At 43.9% G+C, this 18,587-nt stretch overlaps 1 protein-coding gene across 6 annotated transcripts in view; it reads right to left on the bottom strand.

Annotated features, from left to right (window-relative positions):
* Nucleotides 1–241: 241 nt before the first annotated feature.
* PRR5 (proline rich 5) overlaps nucleotides 242–18,587 on the bottom strand; it is a 91,920-nt gene continuing 73,574 nt past the window's right edge. For all 6 annotated transcript variants that reach the window (XM_086757685.1, XM_086757709.1, XM_086757677.1 and 3 more), the window contains 2 exons: nucleotides 4,445–4,583; nucleotides 242–1,614 (listed from right to left, as the gene is read on the bottom strand). In XM_086757685.1, the coding sequence (XP_086613811.1) occupies nucleotides 1,064–1,614; nucleotides 4,445–4,583 (690 nt within the window). In that variant the 3' untranslated portion in view covers nucleotides 242–1,063. The remainder of the gene's footprint in view (nucleotides 1,615–4,444; nucleotides 4,584–18,587) is intronic.

Genomic DNA, 18,587 nt, shown 5'->3' with positions numbered 1-18,587 from the left:
CTGATCAAAAGTCTATCAGGCATCAGAATTTCTACTTCATGTTAGTATTGTGTATCAGTCCTCCATAAAACCACTGACACAGCTCTTACACCGTATTACGACGAGGGAGAATGAAAAAGGTGGTAGTGCACAGGATGAGAAGAGCTGCAAGGGTCACACTCCTCAAATATCAGTACATAATTGACAGTATATGCATTTTGGTATTTCTTTAAGAACATAAATATATAATGAAAATTTCCACTGAGAGGTCATATATTTATTTATTTAGGTAACAAGTAACTTGAATTCTGCTGGAATCTCTCCATATAACGGATGCTCCAGGAGTTGACAGTACACAGATTTCTTGGAAGTGCCGCATTCAGAGCAAATTAACACAGCCTTAAAAGCCAGTTTCAAGACAGCTCTCTCACAGACACAAGGTATTGGCTGTGAAACAGAACATGAGACATGAGGCATCACGTGACATCAGGTAGCACATTTCTGTTTATTTGCCTTTCTTCAAGAAGTCTAAACCCACCGTTGGGCAAATGAGTGCATACAAGATGTACAAGAAAAAGATTAAAAGAGACTTCTTTATTCTGCCATATTCTGTGGCATGAAAGCCCACAGCCTCTGTTGGTTTTTGTTTTTTAAAAGGATATGTTTGTACTCTGGCTGAGGTGTTATAGTTCAGAGAACAACCTGCTGTCTACAGGAAATCTCTTCAGAAAACTAAAAGTGAACACAGCTATTGGCTAGGCTGTTTTACTGAATGAACACTGCCAGTTGCACTAATAGCATTTTACCAGACACTTATCAGTTTGTGAATCCCTAGGTTTAGAAAGACAATATAGGAAATCAGACTGCAGAGTGATGGGGACAGGTAGAAGCGGTTGGAGTTTCTTCCCCCTCCCAGCAGATTCCTGCCTGCTGTAAACTTGTGTTTATGTACCTCAGTACAGCTGGGATAACCTACAACAGAGGTTCTGCCCTAGACATATATAGCTTGCCCATAGTCCGACTCCATGCGTTAGTTACTTTCATGTGTAATATTTAAAACCCAAGGTTTGTCTCTTAATGTCCTTCACATGATGCTCTGTCTGTTCACGTCCACATTGTATGCTGATGACTTGGAACAGCTTCGGCCAAAATCAATAAAAATGCCTTCAGAATCAGAGTCGATCGATTCCAAAATCTGATCCACTATGTTCTCAGGGCTGGAAGAAGGAACTGGGATCAAGGAAGGGTCCCTGTCCAGCTCAAAAGATCTATGTGGGTCATCCATCGAGTGGAAGAGTCCTTTCTGTTGCTCAACTGTGCTGAGTTTGCTAGAGCATTGCACTGAGCCGGTGCTGGGCCTCTCCTGGTCTCCTGACAGCGAGCTTTTGGTGGCTGTCATGGAGCTCTTGGAACCGTTGTCCATGATGGTGGTGAGGTTTGAGTACCCCTGGAGCTCCAGGCAGGAGGTCATTTCTGAAACAGAGTGCCTTCGGATGCCTGTTCCATTGGCGGCCATGCTCTCGGTTTCATACTCGGCCACTGGCGTCAGCAGTGGATTGTTGTAGCTTTTCGACCGCACCACAGGGTTCTTGGCGAGGATATCACCTGATTTTGAACGCCTGAAGAAGCGTTTCTCTGTAAATAGAGAAAGATCCAGAGTAATATCTGCAAAGTCTCCTATTTTTGTGGTACTAATAATTACGAGTGTTCAAAAGTCAAGGCCTGAATATTCATGAGCTTTTTTTGAATGACATAAACTTTTATAAAAGAATGCATTTTGCTCATTTTATAGATCCATAGGCTTCAGATTTCCTAGATTTCTTTAGCATATTGAAGACTCCAAACCTATTTTTTACAAATAATAGCTGAGACTCCCTTATATTTATACAACTTCAGCAACAGGAGTAAAACAGTAAATATTCTGGGAGATTTAATATACAATTGCAAATACTTTCTTCAGACAAGAACATAAAGTGCAGCTCTGTTCTTCTTCAAACTATAAAGGTCATCACTAATTTCTTGTAGTTGAAATCTAACTTTTTCACCCACTTTGGGAAAATCAAGTTCTAAGACAGGCAGTGGCAGTCTTACTAACAGTTCTGGAAAAACTTAGATTCAAAGCATCATTCAGAGATCACACAAGGAGAGAGCACCAAAAGCATTTGGAAATGTTAACTGGAAGGTAGTGCTCACAGCAACCTTTTTGGCGAACAAATATGCACTCGATCCAGCAGTGATTTTTATGAATACGGCTGTTAACCAAGTGAGTTCTTTCCAAAGAATGAGCAGTAGGTGGCAGCAAGTCAGCACGGAGATCCACCACCGGTGATTGAGGACTGGAGTGCTCTCCAGCAGCTAGACCAAACCATCATCATGAAAACTTTTTGCAGACTTCATTGCTCTGACTCACTTGTGCTAAAAAAATGTGGTGTAACTAATAGTTTTGAAGCTTTCTCCCTGCTACTCTCACTTCTCTAACCCCATGGAAGGGGCATGACTGGGGAAGGGAACTGAGTTACACTCTGGAAGTCAACGACAACCACTGTATGTAAATTGTCTCTTTTAAATCAGGATGCTGGTGTATGTTCCCCTCCAAACCAGGCAATTTCTTTTGCATATGCCAGTCTCTTCTAAAATTATACTTACGTGAAATTATGTGCCTACCTGGACACAAATTCCAGTCATATGCTGCACTACTAAAAAAGCCACTTTCTGTACTTAAGATTGTGTTTTGCAGTTGTGTCTGCCTCAGCAGTGAAATCAACTGAGCCAAGTTCACTTTTGGACTTTTTCTTTGTTAGGAGTTTAACCTGGCAAACAAAAAAGGTTCCCTGGGCCTGCCTTGCCACAGGAACTCTGGCTTTTTGGTTACACACTGTGGCTTGGCTGAAGGGAAGGCTGGGTGTGCTGGCCAGACAGGGAAGAAAAGAGGTCAGTGGCCTCACCAGTCCCAAAGAGAGTATGTTACAGCTTTAAATCACACTACCAAAATAGTTGGACAGAACTAGATGCATTAGTTTAACAGCAGCAGAGACTTACGGACTCAGCTCCCTTGGATCGAGGTTCACTGAATACAGTAAGACCTATTCAGAGGTACTGCTACAGATCTACACCCTAGACCACAGCAAGGGGAAGTGCCTGGTCCACCAAAACCTTCCTATTTTCTGCAGTCATGTAATACAACATCGTATTTTCTAACAATCCATTTCACTGTAATTTTATTCTCTTTGGGGGCATTTTTTTCTGTCTTGAAATACAAGAGCTTGTATTCAGAAAACATCAATTAGAGGCTCCATTTAAATGCTTGTGGCCTTTTAATGGCAAGCAACGAACACAAGGTAGTAATCCTGTACCATTTTCCATAAATAACTGCCCTGTATTTATTAACGTAAAACTGATTTGTTTCTTAAACACCTACTGCAATATGATAATGTTTTTCATTCAGCTTCAAGGGAAAATCAGCTACCTTATCGACCATTTCTGACAAGCAAACAGATTAGATTGACTGCATAGAAAACACACAATTGAACTTAATTTCCCCCTCTGTCTTTTCTATTCAAGTAGGCAATCATAGTATTTACATTAAAATACTCAGGTACTACCGCATTTCCTTTCTGATTTATGCTGGCAATATCCCCCTGGCATTTTCAACAGATTGAATTACTACATGGGATATACAAAAGACATTCATCTTGGCCAAGTCTTGCATTCACAGAAGTCACTGAATGCTTCAGAGCTCAAAGAATCATAGAAAATAAGGTGGAAGGGACTCAAGAAGGTCACTCACTCAGCCTCTGCCAGCAGGCAGGACCACGTTTACCCATCTTGCTCCTTTTGGATGCCTATGTATGTGACATGTATACAGCATCTCTGGCAGTGAGGATTCAACAGCCTCCGGAGGCAGTTTATGTGGCATGAGAGATTTTTCCTTCCATGTAATCTGAACTTTCCCTGCTAAGTGCGGTCCACTCTATTTTTCTTATTTCCAGTGGGATGGAGAACAGTTTATTACCTTCCACTCTACAGAAAGCTTTTACATATTTAAAGGCTTATTGGCTAGTCTTCTCTAATACAAATTCCTACTGTCTTCCCTGCTTTAAACAGCCTTGTATGATCTTTGTGCACTACTCAGCAGTCTAGAAATGGCTTCTTGCTTCTTCCTCTCACTGTCCATAAAGCATTCTGTGTTAAAGCTCTCTCATTAAAAGGTAGCATGGAAATGCTAAGTACACTCCAGATTCAGATTTATTAATGAACACTGTTATGACAATCTGTTTTCATCTTCTGCCACTGGCAAGTTTCACTGTGACATTGCATGCTGCAAAGAACGTGGCCTTAGAAAAGGAGCCTGGCCACATTGTGTTAGTACTGGCAGTCTCCTCTTGTGTGGGCCCTGGCCTTGTGTGGACCAAGGTTCTGGTGAAGCCCTCTGTGCTGTGTCCAATCAAGCCTCTGTTATTCTTACCCAGGATACAGGAAGAGTGCGTGAAGGGTCCATCACTGGAATACAGACCGTATGTTCCCAAGTAAGGTGAAACGACTTTCTGGATCAGGGATTCCAGTTTCAAATAATCTTCAGTCACACCTTTCGACTCGTGAACCCCCTGAAAGAGAGAAAATACCCAAGATGAGCATTGTCTCCTCCAACCACTAGCCTTCATTGCTCACTGGGGCAAGCAGAAAGGCAGCAAGCATTTTCACTAAGTTAGCAAAGGTGCACTGTGATGCGATATAGGTTTGTTACTACAGCTGATTCCTCTTACTGTAAAGCCAAGAGATGTGGGGCGAACCAGAGAGACTCACCATGCAGGCACTGCACAAATGCTCAAAAAGAGGCAGTAGCTACTTCCAGGACATTTAAATAATAAAATTTAAAAGGAAATTTAAATTAAAGGTACACCCTGCTTAGGGCAAGGGCACTCAGGGATGATGGAGGATGCGGTCTGTGAAGATGAATTTAAAATATCCCGGGACTTTTTGTTATTGCAATCTCATACTGACTTCCTGAACAAACTGCACCAGCGGCTGGTACCACAGGGTGTCACTGCCATCTAAGCAATACCAGCAGGGTTAAAAAAAAGTGAGACGGAGATGCTCAGAAATATTTCTTACAGGACATTTTCAACAACAAATATTTATAGGGAAGAAGTTTCTCTTTCCCTCCCTGGCACTTGCCATCATCCAGGCAAAAGTCACATTATAACTAGCACGGTAAGATTCACCCACAGGCAAAATCTTTTGCCCTTAGCTGTTAAGTCTGCACTTGTACCCACAAATGGGCTTATAATGCTGCAGAGACGATGGGAAAACCCTGCGGAGCTGTAGTCTCCCTTTCACTTACAGCTGCAGCATGTGTGCTTCTGCGTTGTCTGAGCCAAGCCCTGTACACTCATGTGTAGGATTCCTCTTGCAACCCAAAGTAAATTCACATTTTAGTGTGTTGCTATGTGGCCATATGTTTGACATATCTAGTTGCAGAATTAAGATCCTAAATGTCATACTCAGCAAGAAGTTTGCTTGAATTTAGGAGAACTCCAGATTTCATAATATGTTCCTGAATTACTGTAAAAAGAAACATGTTGGGATGAAAGCCTCCAGAGAGCAATATGCGGATCAAATGAGCACAATTGCAACACTTCCTTCAGCATGTGAAAGGATCCTGATGTTCAGGATGTATTGGCTGCTCAGTATGATTCACTAACCAGTGTCTACTGGTGACTGTCAGCCTGCAACGCGTTTGTGAATGGCTTACTTCACCTCTTGGCTGCTGCGCTGCCTGAATGCCGCCTGACGTTACTTGATAGAAGTTTATGAACAGAAAATAAATAATATCCAACAGAGAATGAATAGAATTTGGATTCCAATTCAGCAGGTTTTAAATAATGAGTAACAATCTTTGGAGATGTGCTAGGTCCTGTAAAATTCTAGGAGAGTCACAAATACAAATATGAACACAAGGGCATATGCACTGAATCTGACAGCTTGCAAACACCGAAGTAACAGCAGAATGAGCCCATAGCTATCCAGCCAACTTAAAACAGATAAAAATTACATAGGAATAATTCAGAAGATTTAGTGAAGGTGCATGCATTATTTCTAAGTTGGCTTGTATCAGAGGAAACATTTCAAATAACAGGAGGAAGGGTCTCCGTTTTTATTGTGTTGAGATCTGCTCAGGGGTTTCCCCTCCTGTCTTGCTGGGACTTAGCCAAGATCTTTTCAGCCCTCAGAAGGGCAATATGCCTGCTACCTTACTACATAGTCATGATCGCATCAAGCTTATAACTCACTGGCAAAGGACAGTGCCTTAGGCTATCTGCTCCAGGCTCCCACTCCAATTACCTCCGGAACCGGGCTCCTAAACGTTACATATAATAATACTAGAGGCAAAAGCCAGTGATGTTTAGCGTTGTGCATGCCCAGACTTCGTGGTAAGGCTTTATTGACTTTTCTGCCATTTAAGTATTTTTGATACTTGTGAAATATCAGCTGTGGAGAATGGAACCCAGTAATTCACTGGTACCATGCTGCCCACAAAATAATTTTCAACACTAGCAGATCTGCCACACTGTACCAGTGATAAAAGTGTCCCTCTCCAGTGGCATCTTAACACTGTCTGATTTCCTATCAGCCTTATATGCCTGAAAAGTTATTTTGGTTTTCCTCTTGTTGTGAATTATCTCCTCTGCTATACGCTCCATCTTCCCTGACGAACATCTCAAAAGTCTGAGCTGTCTTGTGCGTTGACTGCTACTCTGTTGGGGATACTCCTAGTAACTCTCTTGGGTTGGGATAGGCTCCTGGGATGAGCAGAGAGGATGGACACTGAACCCCCAAGCGCCAGCTGCTGCGACACCTGTCCATGACAGGGCCACGGAGCAGCTGTGCTAGGGCACAGATTTGCCTTGTCCCCGCCACTACTGACTGCCCTGCAGCTGCTGTGCCTGGAGAGCCCGTTGGCTCAGTGTTTCCAGGAACCACCCTCTTCTCTCAAAATCTCAGCTCCCTAACCACTTGCATCAGCTTCTTCAGTCTTGCCCTCAACCTCCATTCCTGCTTGCCCAAGAGCAAGTGCTGATCTCCACCCCTCTTTTCACTTCAGGCTCCCACCTTCAAAGTGAAGAGGCCACAAAGTACCACCTTTAGAGTGTAAAACCACCCAGTATTTACAGAGCCTGCCATTAGTCTCATTCCTCAGTTCTGTCATCATCCGCGAGATGCTTTTCAAAACATACTGAGAAGTCATAGAACAGCTGGCCTCTGCTAGAGCGGTGGTGACTTCTCTTCTGCTCTGCACCTTGGGACAAATGTGCCGTATCCACCTGCAACATCCTTCCTGCATTAGCCATTGTTCCAGGCCTTCCTGCAGGCGCCCGATGGGGCAGTTCCCTTAAACCATTTTCTTGGTGTGGAGCTTCTGTGAGAGCAGAAGCGTAACAGGCTGCAGACCACATCCTGAACTTGTAAAAAGAGTGTTTTTCCTGCATTTCTTTCTGCTGTGTTATTCATTGACAAACACCCTCCAGGCCTCTGTTTAACCAAATATAAGTACATTCCAATATTCAGCAAGGACTACCTCAACATTCCAAACCCAAAATTTCATATGACCTGAATAACATCATCATCACGAATGGCGCCAGCCCAGAAGGCCCAAAGGAGTGTCCGTAGGCTAAGATCAAGCTGGAGCCACCTCTGCCTGGCTGCAGCCTCTGCCCAGGGGCAGGACAAAACCGCACTGCAGTCACTGCATTTCACTCACAAAGCCAAATATCCCCTGTCCCAGAGCCAGCTGGTCCTTGCTGCAGCTGTGTCGACATGACATGGCAGGTAAGTGTCCTGAGCCCAGGGTCCAGGCCGTAGGCTGTCAAAGGTTGAGTCATGAGGTGTAAGGCAGCCCCTGCTCCTCTTCATGAGCTTTTGACATCATGGCTTAAGAAGGAGGTAGCTGCAGGTTCATACATCAGCCCACAGTAGGTTAGCTGAGATATACCAAGGGGTGCCCCACAACCCTATTCTGAAAAAATGGGGCTTTCAAGTTCTGCAGTTCTTCCAATTTGTTTCTTTAATGAACCCCAGGTGTACCTTGTGGTGCCCTAGGTGCAGCTGAAGGGCAGCCTAGATGAAGGCTTGCTGTGGCACCGGTGCCTCCAAGCCAGTCAGGAGCAAGTTGTCCCAGGACGTGGGGAACAGCAAGCCCACAGCAACAGGGGCTGCAGCAGGCAGCAGGTCCCATGGCCCTGCTGGGGCTTGCAGAGTCCCAGCTGTTACTGCCTCACTAACTAATATTAGTATCCAGCACAGCTGTGTCAGAGAAGGGGTCTGAAACGGTAACGGACCTGACAATTCTTGTTCACACAGCAGCATGCAAACCTCACTTCAGAGGGTACTGTAATTTGGCACTGTATGGGGCTGAAGGGTGCAAGGAGCTTCAGGGGATGGACATCTCTTGAAGCAGATCAGCTTTAGCAGGCCCGGGGAAGCTTCTGTTTTGCTTTAGCTGCCAGCCCCAAGGGTTTTTTAAACTCTTCTCTCCACTCGCGGTTTCCACCCCATCCATTGTGCCCCAGGTGAAATCAGTTTTTTGTATGATACCTTCTAATTCAGTGGGAAGGCACTTCTGGTGGAAGTTTAGGATGGAGGAAAGTATGGTTTTAAAGGCTTCCTGTATCTTTATGTAAATACAGATAAATAGATACACCTGTATAGACATCTATACATCTATCTACGTGGATATGTATATATACTTAAATATACAACGTCCTTTTTAGACCCTTTCCCAAATTTGTAAGTGATTGTGCTTATAAAGGCAAAATTGGCTTTAGAGTAAAGTTATCCACATCACAATAGTTTCTGAAAAACTGATGACAGGACTTAGAAGTCACCAATAAAATAAATTTTAAAATATTTTCCTGTTATTTTGGGAACTCAGGGCTCTTCTTGTACTTACTGCTTGATGCCTTACTAGTTTGGTATGTCACTATAAAGCAATAAAGGAGAAGTCAGATCTAGCAGGCTGGCTGCTTAGCTTGCAGGAAGCTGTATCATAATTTGGAGGAAAAAAGAAAACTTGGAGCATTATCAGTAAAACAGAGACTCTACCCTTATCTTTAATGCAATATTTGCTCTGTAGACATGCAAAAACTTATTTTAAAAGATAACTGTGGTCTTTCGTGAACCCAATTTCATTTTAGCAGGAGTTTCATGCTTCTCTGCAAGTGCTAGATGTATCTGTTAAATTCCTTTAAAAGGCCTTGCCTGACCTATTTATTTCTCAATATCAAATAGCTGCAAGTACCTTCACACTTCTGGAAGAGTGTAGCTGCTGGATCAAATCCTCATCTTGGTCGCACTGTTTTGAAATGCAACAAGAGTCATCTCATTATCTTTGGAAGGATTATCATGTAATATTATGACAAGAGTCTGCCCTACTCTCAAGGAACGGATAATCGGGATTTGTGAACACCATTGCAAATGGAAAAGGTCCATACTCAGCATCAAGAAGGGAGACAGGTATTTCTGCATGTAACAATATCCAAATCTCTTTCTTCATTAACTTGTAATTAAATCATTTGGAAACACAGAATTGTATAAAGTAGTTTGAAAGCTTTAAAACTACATGCGCTACTATTTTTGATATGTAGATCCATAAGCACTCCCAGAAGGGCCATATACCCTCAAGACTGTAGGTTATCGAGGTAGCTCCTTTATGAAGTTACTGCCCCGTCTGCTGAACCGTGGCACTGGCTGCACACATCCCTCCCTGTTGCTGCACTCGAGTACGTCACTGGAATAAAACATTCCTTGCGTTTGGGAACAAAACTTGGTGAGTCAAAACCATAAATCACTCAAGTGAGAACGGACGCACTGAACCACTCAGGTTCCCATCCTTCTTAATTTAGTAACTTAACCACAAACTCCTACTCACTTTTTAAAGGACACAAGGGCTTTATACGAAAGTGCAGGGGAAACAATAAATTTGTCTTTTGGCACTGCTAATAAACAGATAGGTTCAGAAAGACAGCGAGGGGTTTAGTAACCTCATGTAAGGCCACAGCCTCCTTTTTCGATATATGGGACTTCTCTAAGCTTCAAAGTGATGTTAAAGTGGATACCACTCCAGACAGGCACTTAAAGACTTGAAGAGTCCTTCTCAAACACGTGCCTAAGGCTCAGGTTTATAGATTTAACCTTTTGCGTGCTGTACCACAAAGATGGATTGCTTTGAAGATTTTTTTTAAAGGAATATATGTTTTAACAAAAAAATATTATTACGCCATTATAAACAGCCTACATCTAAGTGTAGGCTACATAACTTGCAAAGTTGTCAGAAATGTAATCTCTACTTCAGTAACAATTGCCACAATTTTTCTTACCAAAAAGAGTATCAAGTGTCCTTGCTTTATTTTACTATGGCAATGAAATAATCACAATCATAACTCTTTATTTCTATATCATGTAATATTCACTTTTAACACCCTGCTTTTTTCTTCATCGGCAGTGAACAGTGACAGTGGCACACAGGCAGGTAGATATGCCATCGATCCAACTCAGTGTCAATAAGATGCAAGGCTGCCTGCAGCCTCTGCCCCTGCGCAGCTAGGTAGTCATCACGGCATACTCCCAGAGTCTCCTTCTCTGTCTTTTTATTCATTATCATAACTGAAATCCTTTTTTTTTTTGCTAGAAGAGACACCTAAAACACAACTGGATAGCATCAGCACTTCCTAACAAATGCTCTGAAATACGTAAGGAGGTGATACGGTACCTAAAGCCGCATGACTACTCCTCAGCAAACTCCCTAATGACCATAAACCTCACTGCACCAAGCCCAGCCCATCGGGGAGGCATTCAGGCTGTGAGTCGCAAAGGAGCCCAGAAATTAATCATCTGCCTCCCACCACTTTTCACCTGGTGTTGGCTACTTCACTTCCTCAGGCTCTGGTCAAAAAACCCAGACATGAAGCAATCCTCAAAGACAGCCACAGCCATGAAAAACTATTTAGGCTGCTGATGGTCCGGTACGTCTCACTAGACAGCCCAGCTAAATTAGGAAGCAGAGTTTTAGGCTGCCATGTTCCTATAAGCAGATGCAGGACACCTTACGGAAAAGACCTTGCTCATGAAAACTTAGCACATGGCAGAAAGGGAGTTGGTTTTGTACATTGTTTGCTGCTTACGCCTCTTGCTTCTCATCCCAAGAACTGGATGCAAAGCTGCATGTCTCCCTGTATTAGGGAGCAAAGATGTGGCAAAACCTCACTGTTTTAATGGTAAAAAACTGGCGGCAATTCCCTACTGTTGAAAGCCTGCTCAGGGAGACTAATAATGAAATACAGCCCTAGGAGCTGGGACTGCTCCCGGGTGATGGAGCAGGCTGACTAAGTTTCTGCCCTGTTGCTCCATGAATCACAGCCCACTCACAAGCGCTTGCTAGTACAGCACTAAGTAGAACAAAGATGAAATTTTCCTCTCTGGTACTCCTCGTGGGCAGAGCAGCCACCAGCAGAAAAATGGTATATTCACTTCATCCAACTGTCTTGGAATCTATATTGACTAAAATTGGAATCTATATTGACTAGGTTATATTGACTAAAAAAAGACTTACTCTAAAAATGCTGCAATGCCTCACTCTCTTTGTGGCTGGCAAGGCATCAGCCCAGAGACCTGAGCACATAAATCGCTACAGTTTCAGACAGAAGAGCTACAGCTAAAGCTGCCACATCCTCTGGCTAGCAGGCACACCCAAGGGGGAGGTCTCATGCATGCCAAGAGGCTAGAAATAAACCTACCTGCTGGCTGTTCTTTTTGCTACCTGCTTGTCCTGGTTGCTTTTCATTGATGCTCGGCTCATGTTACTGCACTTCAGCATCTCGGCTGGATCTCCACGTGGCCATCACTCTCTCACGCCCGACTCCTTTCCTTTTAACCCTTTGCTTTGCCCTCTTGGCATCTGCTGTTTCATAATACTCTGCATCCATCCTGACTTCCTCTTTCGGGCCCTGGGGAAGCCCCCTGTCACCTGCTGAGCTCTTGTGCTGTATGAGCCTCCCTGTATTTCTGTTTACCACAGGCTGCTTCGGTTCTGGCTGGACAACTTCAAGTTGCCCCAGGTTACTTCCCTCCCATCTGTGTCTGAAAATAATCATAAACCACTATTGAACACCAAACTGCTTTTAACTGACCAGCAGTAACTTAGTGTTTTGCTGGGCATAGGTCCTTCACAGTTTCCAGCTCTGACAAATAGCACCCATCACTAGCAGCATCCAGAAATGGTGGTTTCACTCGGTTGCTTTTCACTTCCCTCTTTAGCACAGAGGATTACAGGACCATTTACCTAATAAATTATACATGGAAAGATAACTCCAATGTCTAAGTGTACCCTAACAACTGGGCAAAATGGTGGGAATGACTTCACCCCCACCTGCAGCTACAGATGTGCAGAGGTATACACTGGTCATTGATTAAATGATGTAGCGCTCAACTTTAGCTTTAATGCTTCAGTTGATCAGCATGTTTACATGAGTAAGTACTGGTATAGAAGACTGCCTCCTATTTCAACTGGCAAGGTGCTGGATAGCTTTTAAACGAAAAATAAAATAGAATAAATTTAAAAATGCATAAGATCTGTCCTCCCCCAGATCAAGATGGGCAAAACAAGCAGGCCAAGCCCAGCACCCTGCCAGGATTGGACATGGCACCGAGAGAGGCACAGCATCCCTTCTTACTGCTAGACGTGGGAGCAACTCTCCTACATGGGACATCAAGCAGGAACAGCCGCAAGCCAGATGCTGGATTACTAACTTCTGGACTCAAGAAAGAAAAGAGTAGAAGCCAGACTTCTGGATGATTTAATGAAGTCATTTCAGCAACCATTATCCTTGGTGACTTGCTGGCTCAGAAGAGCAAAGTCCTCTACCCAAGCAACAGGAAGCGGCTGCGTACAGCTCAGCTCATGGCCAAATAACACATCCTGGACCCCAGTTAGCTGAGGCTTTCTCAGCCTGGGTGTACAGGAGTGTCTCAGCCTGGGTCTGCTGGGGTGTCCTTAACAGCTAGACTCCACCCTGGTCTACCAACAAAAAGCCACGACCTACTGCTGAAGCAATCCTGACACGGTGCTACGTGCAACGTGAGGCAGGAAGCATTTACGGGGTCAAGCCAAAGGCAAAATGAGGTCCTGGCCACATGTACTGCCCTGTCTCAACCACACAGGAAAACAGCTAAGAAATGTAACAATTTTCTGCTTAAAACCAGCAGATTCCTTGGAGGAAAGAAAAATGCATGAAGAAATGCATTTATTTTTTTAACTGGCAATGGGCCAGATCAATATGACTGAAAGAAACACACGCAGCGGTGATAATCTGACAAATACTGGATAATAATAGTTGTCCAATTACTCCCAGGGAAAACTGAAATTAGAAGTCACAAGACATATCGCAAGACAGACACAGAATAATATCTATAGTGAAAACACACATTACTCAGCCAGCATTGCTGGTGGAGAATTGATAGCGCTGTGCAGACTGCAGCGCACACCCTAGTGACCACATAAATGGCAAGACCTGCTTCTTATTTTAGTCAAAGAGAGAGCAGCAGCCTTGCCTGTAAGAGATTTGGAAACCAGTGCCCTTAAAGGCCATGACTACTTGCTACCCGACTTTGGCGCATGTAGCACCTTTCATTGCATCATACCTAACCTTCTGCAACTTCAGCAACCCAGCCTCAAGGCAGGCATGAAATCGCTGTGAGGAGGAACTGGGGAGAAACGGGCCACCAGTCCTCGCCATGTGCACCACCAGCAGCACAGCATGAGCTCCCAGCTGCACTACGGGTGACATTCTGGACTACAGTCTGCATCCCTCCATCTTCCTTTGAATACATACATGCACATACTTAATATCCTGTGGCTTTTTTACTTCAGATGTCTCATAGCATCATCTGATTTTTACTGATCTTGCAATGCTCACACACAACCCTATCGCAGCAAAGTTACGTTATGGATTACTTGGTTGAGAAGAGGCTTCAGGAGTGGTCCCCAGGTGTGTAGAATTTTTGTTTTCTCTAAAGCACTGGAGGAGATCACAGTGGCTCTCAGAGCAGCAACTGTTGCCCAAACAGCTGAAGCTGTCCTCCTGTGCACAGCTGTTCAGAGCTGCTGCTCTTACTGCACCACGGAGCATCGTCATGGGAGTCTCTTGCTCACGTTTACTCCAGCTGATGTGCACAACACTCTACTGAAAAGCTCTTATACCCCCTGCAGGAACTCCCTGGGCTCCAACACAAAATCAGGAAACCCAAGTAGGTGGATACATTGGGCTCCCTCACCTTCAACTGCCCACCTTGGTCTCTGGGAGTCAGCCCTGCAGACCTAGTCTGGCGGTATTATACAAATGGAATTACATTTGTAGAGCAACATCTGGCCTCCATTTACACATGGAGTAAATGCAGACTCATGAGTAAACTCATGGAGGTATCAGATGTGCTAACATTCTTCTCAGCCTTTGCAACCTTAACGCCAAAGGTAACAGGGCACGTAGAATCAGCCGTGCAGTGTCAGAACAAATGTTAACTAAATTCAACATTTTCTTGCTAACAGTGATATCAGGAGAAGTGCATGGGCAAAAAAAAGGAAATAGGGCATCCTCAGTGTGAACTTTCTTGTAGAATAAGTTGGTGCTTCTGGCAAATAATGATGTAAAAACTTGCTGCATGGGACTTTGCAGTAGCCCTTAAGCATAAACAATCTGTGCTAGAAATTATTTAACCAACAAGATGAAGATGGTCAGTAACTGATTCTAATTTCCAGCAATAAAGAACCAGCCTAACTACTGAGTCCTCTGAAGAGTGAAAACAACAGGTTTCTTTGGTACTCTTGCTACGTGCTTTCCTTGTGTAGCTGCAGCTTTCCTATTTAGGAGGTGAGCGAGTGCAATGCTGAACCCTTCCGCTGTCTGATAGAGGAGGCAGCACAGGACTGTTGGCAACAATTATTCAATTTAACTCCGAATGTTAATTGCAGTTCAGTGGAACTATGCTGACTGACATCAGCTGGCAGTCCAGCCCAAGCCAGCAAGGGTGGAAACAAGGTGAAAACAGGTAAGACATGAAGAGAGTGGTGAATTTTTCCACTTATATTGATGAAATCCTGATGTTCGCAGAATGGCTAAGCCTGGGACGGACCTCTGGAGTCATCTGGTCCTACCCCCCTGCTCAAGCAGAGCCACCTAGAGCCAGTTGCCCAGGTCGATATACAAATAGCTTTCAATGTCTCCAAGGAGAGAGGCTCCACCACCTCTCTGGGCAACTTGTGCCAGCGCTTAGTCACACTCACAATAAAACAGTGCTTCCTTATGTTCAGATGGACCCTCCTGTGCTTCAGTTTGTGCCCACTGCTTCTGCTCCTGTCACTGAGCACCACTGAGATGAGCTTGGCTTCATCTTCTTTACCTTTCCCCTTCAGGTATTTATAAACATTGATAAGATCCCCCTGTGCCTTCTCTTCTCCAGGCTAAACAGCCCAAATCCTCTCAGCCTTTCCTCACATGAGAGATGCTCCTGTCCCTTTATCATATTCATGGCCCTTCGTTGGACTCTCTTCAGTATGTCCATGACTCTCTTGTACAGAGGAGCCCAGAATTGGACAGAGCACTCCAGTTGTGGCCTCATGAGTGCTGAGCAGCAGGGAAAGATCACCTCTCTCGACCTGCAGACAATACTTTGTCTAATGCAGCTCAGTATACCATTAGCCTCCTCTACAGCAAGGGCACATTGGTGGTTCGTGTTCTTCTACTAGCTTTAATGGAGCTCAGCATTTCTGGAAGACTATCTATCTGAGAGCTGCAGGTCCCATAAAAATGCTGAGTTAAACTCTGGGAGCTCACAGAGAGGGATAGAAGATCAACTGATCCATTTCAAAGAGACATCTAGGTAAAAAGAACTGCCCTGCATCAAACTATCTGAGAGCAGAAAGAGGTCAAGGACTGGCAGTTTAATCTTCCTGCTTCTGCTTCTTAGCCCACTTGTCTGTGTTTGCCAGGACAGAAAATTTCAGGTACTTCCTCCTGGGTTTCCCTGATGATTCATGCCATTTTCATCCCAAGCAGACAAATCATTAATTTTTTAGCCTTTAGGAAACAGACTCAAAACAAGATCAAAACTGCTTCAAGCAGGGACTAAATTTTGCTTTGTCCAAGCCTGTGTTGACTAAGCTGAACCTGATCTACTTAAAATATGTGTGCCCTCTTCCCTGTGGGGGTTTCTCTGCAGCAGTCCAAAGGCAGAATGAGAAAATACACTTGGGCTGGGGGGAAATGGAGGCCATGTCTTTGCAGACTGGAACAAGCTGGAAGAAAGCAGTTTTCCCTCTCAGAGGGCTATCTCAACCCTGAGGAGGGGGCTAAGAATGCGTAATGGACTCATTTTCAGTAAGCCCCTAAGACTATGCTATGTGTGTTTGCAAACAGGTACCTCTCATGGTGAGAGGAAATGTGAAAAGTAGGACTTGTACATCAAACTCTTGCTTTACGTCAGAACAACCCCTTCAGGTTAATAATTTTATATTGGTTTACAATCAGTGGAGGCTGTGCCCTACACAGTCCATGTCCGTTCCTAGGCACCTTTCTGCATGTGTTGGATAGATGCAGCCACACAATTAACGGTTGTATCGTTATGAGATGCTGGCAGTCTTCCCTCACATTATTTTCCCCTCACTTCATTTTACCCTAAGCCACTGGCATACCAGTAAAGCCTAGAATATTTGAAGGGTTAAATCATGTCTTGTTTCATCTCTGCCTCTTCCTTTTCTCATAGCAACAGGGTTCATGGGAGGGAGAGCCAGAGAGGCTTGCCATCACCATACTGACAGAAGTCAGCACTTCAGATTGCTGTGACTGCCTCAGAAATAAAGCTCTTGTCATATTCACTTTAATCTCCAGCAAGTGCCAAGTTATGTCAACGTCAGTGTGAGAAGCTGCTCTGTCTCTCTCTTCCTTTCATTGGTGGAACTGAGACACAGACAAAAGATAAGGAAGACAGAACATCCAGACATGGTTTGTGTTCAGCTGGTGAGAGTTCTTCAAATGGCTCAACTGCAGAAAGATAGCAACAGGATTTTTCTTTCCAGAAAGATTCAAACACTAAGAACAGGCTAGTCTTCCCCTGACCCACAGAAATTCAATGTATTATTTTTATTTAAACTGTTATTAAACATTTTATATAAGACTGCAAAAGACAAAGTAGAAAATCAAGACTAAAGATAAGTAAAAGATACAAAATTATTAGAAGTAAGAAAGTTAGTTTGATACTTTAAACACAGTGCTTAGGATCCTGCAGAAGCTGAACAGTGAGTTTGCTAATAAAGATCCACCAAAAATAATGGTACGTATTTCTGCCTTTCATAGTTTTAGGGCTAGAGGTTGTCTGATTCCCAGCTAAGTGACTCTCCTGGGCACAGACGAGAGCTGCAATCATCTCAGTCAAATAAGCTAATGTGACTTTGAAACAACCCTCCAAATGAATCTATGCACAGGTTAGTGTCTCTGAAGAGCTGTTTATGGAATAAATTTGAGCTGGAGTTAATTTATCTGCATTTACAAATGCTTTGGCACTGCTGCATTAAACTCACAGGCAAACCCACACGTGTATGGAAGCGTGTGTACAGCCCCATGCAGAGATCACTCTGTGAGTTACCAAATAATTAGATGTGATATTTAATGTCCAAGAGAATAAAGCTTCTCATTCTTTTTAGACTCCCTCCTGAAGTTCTTGCTGATCTATACACATTAAGCTCATCTAACCTTGCTGGGGAACTGATGACTTTTAACTCTGAGCATTCAAGTCTTTTACCCAGTCTTGGCTCTGAGTATTTTCTCATTTAACATTTATGACAAGAAAGCCCATCTTGCATTTATTTTTAGGAGGGTACTCAAACAGAAAAAAAGGATGGCAGAGCCCTCTCTCAGCGCATCCAGGCTCTTTTGAAGAGACATCCAAGAAATGCTTTTGAAGAGCTGCAAACATTAATTTGACTGCTGTTACCTACTTGTGAGGATTTCTGATACTGCCTTTCACAGCAACACTCCCCTTTTCAATCATTAATGAACATTCACGCCTCAGCATCCTCCATGCTGCTTCATCCTTTGCAGGTGACTGATTCTACTCCACAGATTTTTTGAAATACTCTTGAATAGACCAAGCAGATGTGTCAGCTGTGCCTTCTGGATTTTTTAAATTTTTGCTATTTCTGGTAGCGACACAATTTTCAACACCAAGAACTCACCCCTGTCAGCCAGAAAGCAGCAGATCACCACCAGATCACCTATCTACCTTGGCTTAAGAAGGTGCGTGGTTCAGACACCACCCATGGGCAGCTGCCTGCTCAGGCACAAAGTCACTAAGGACAGCTGCTTGCCCTCAGTGGGCTGCTTGTGCAGGCAGGGAGCAAACCACCAGGACAACTGGGAACTGAGCAGCACACTCCTGAGCAAGCACTTCATGGTTATTCTCTTGATAAGGAAGTTGAACTTCCATCAATCCCAGAACACAGAAGTTTTGGCACTCAGGTGCCCGGCAGCCTGTGCCTGAGGGAGCCCTCCTGGCTTGCAGCAAAA

Source organism: Chlamydotis macqueenii, chromosome 1 (assembly GCF_036417535.1).
Source record: "Chlamydotis macqueenii isolate bChlMac1 chromosome 1, bChlMac1.mat, whole genome shotgun sequence".
NCBI lineage: Eukaryota > Metazoa > Chordata > Aves > Otidiformes > Otididae > Chlamydotis > Chlamydotis macqueenii.
Note: the sequence above shows the minus strand (reverse complement) of the source record. Positions and strands in the feature narration are given on the sequence as shown.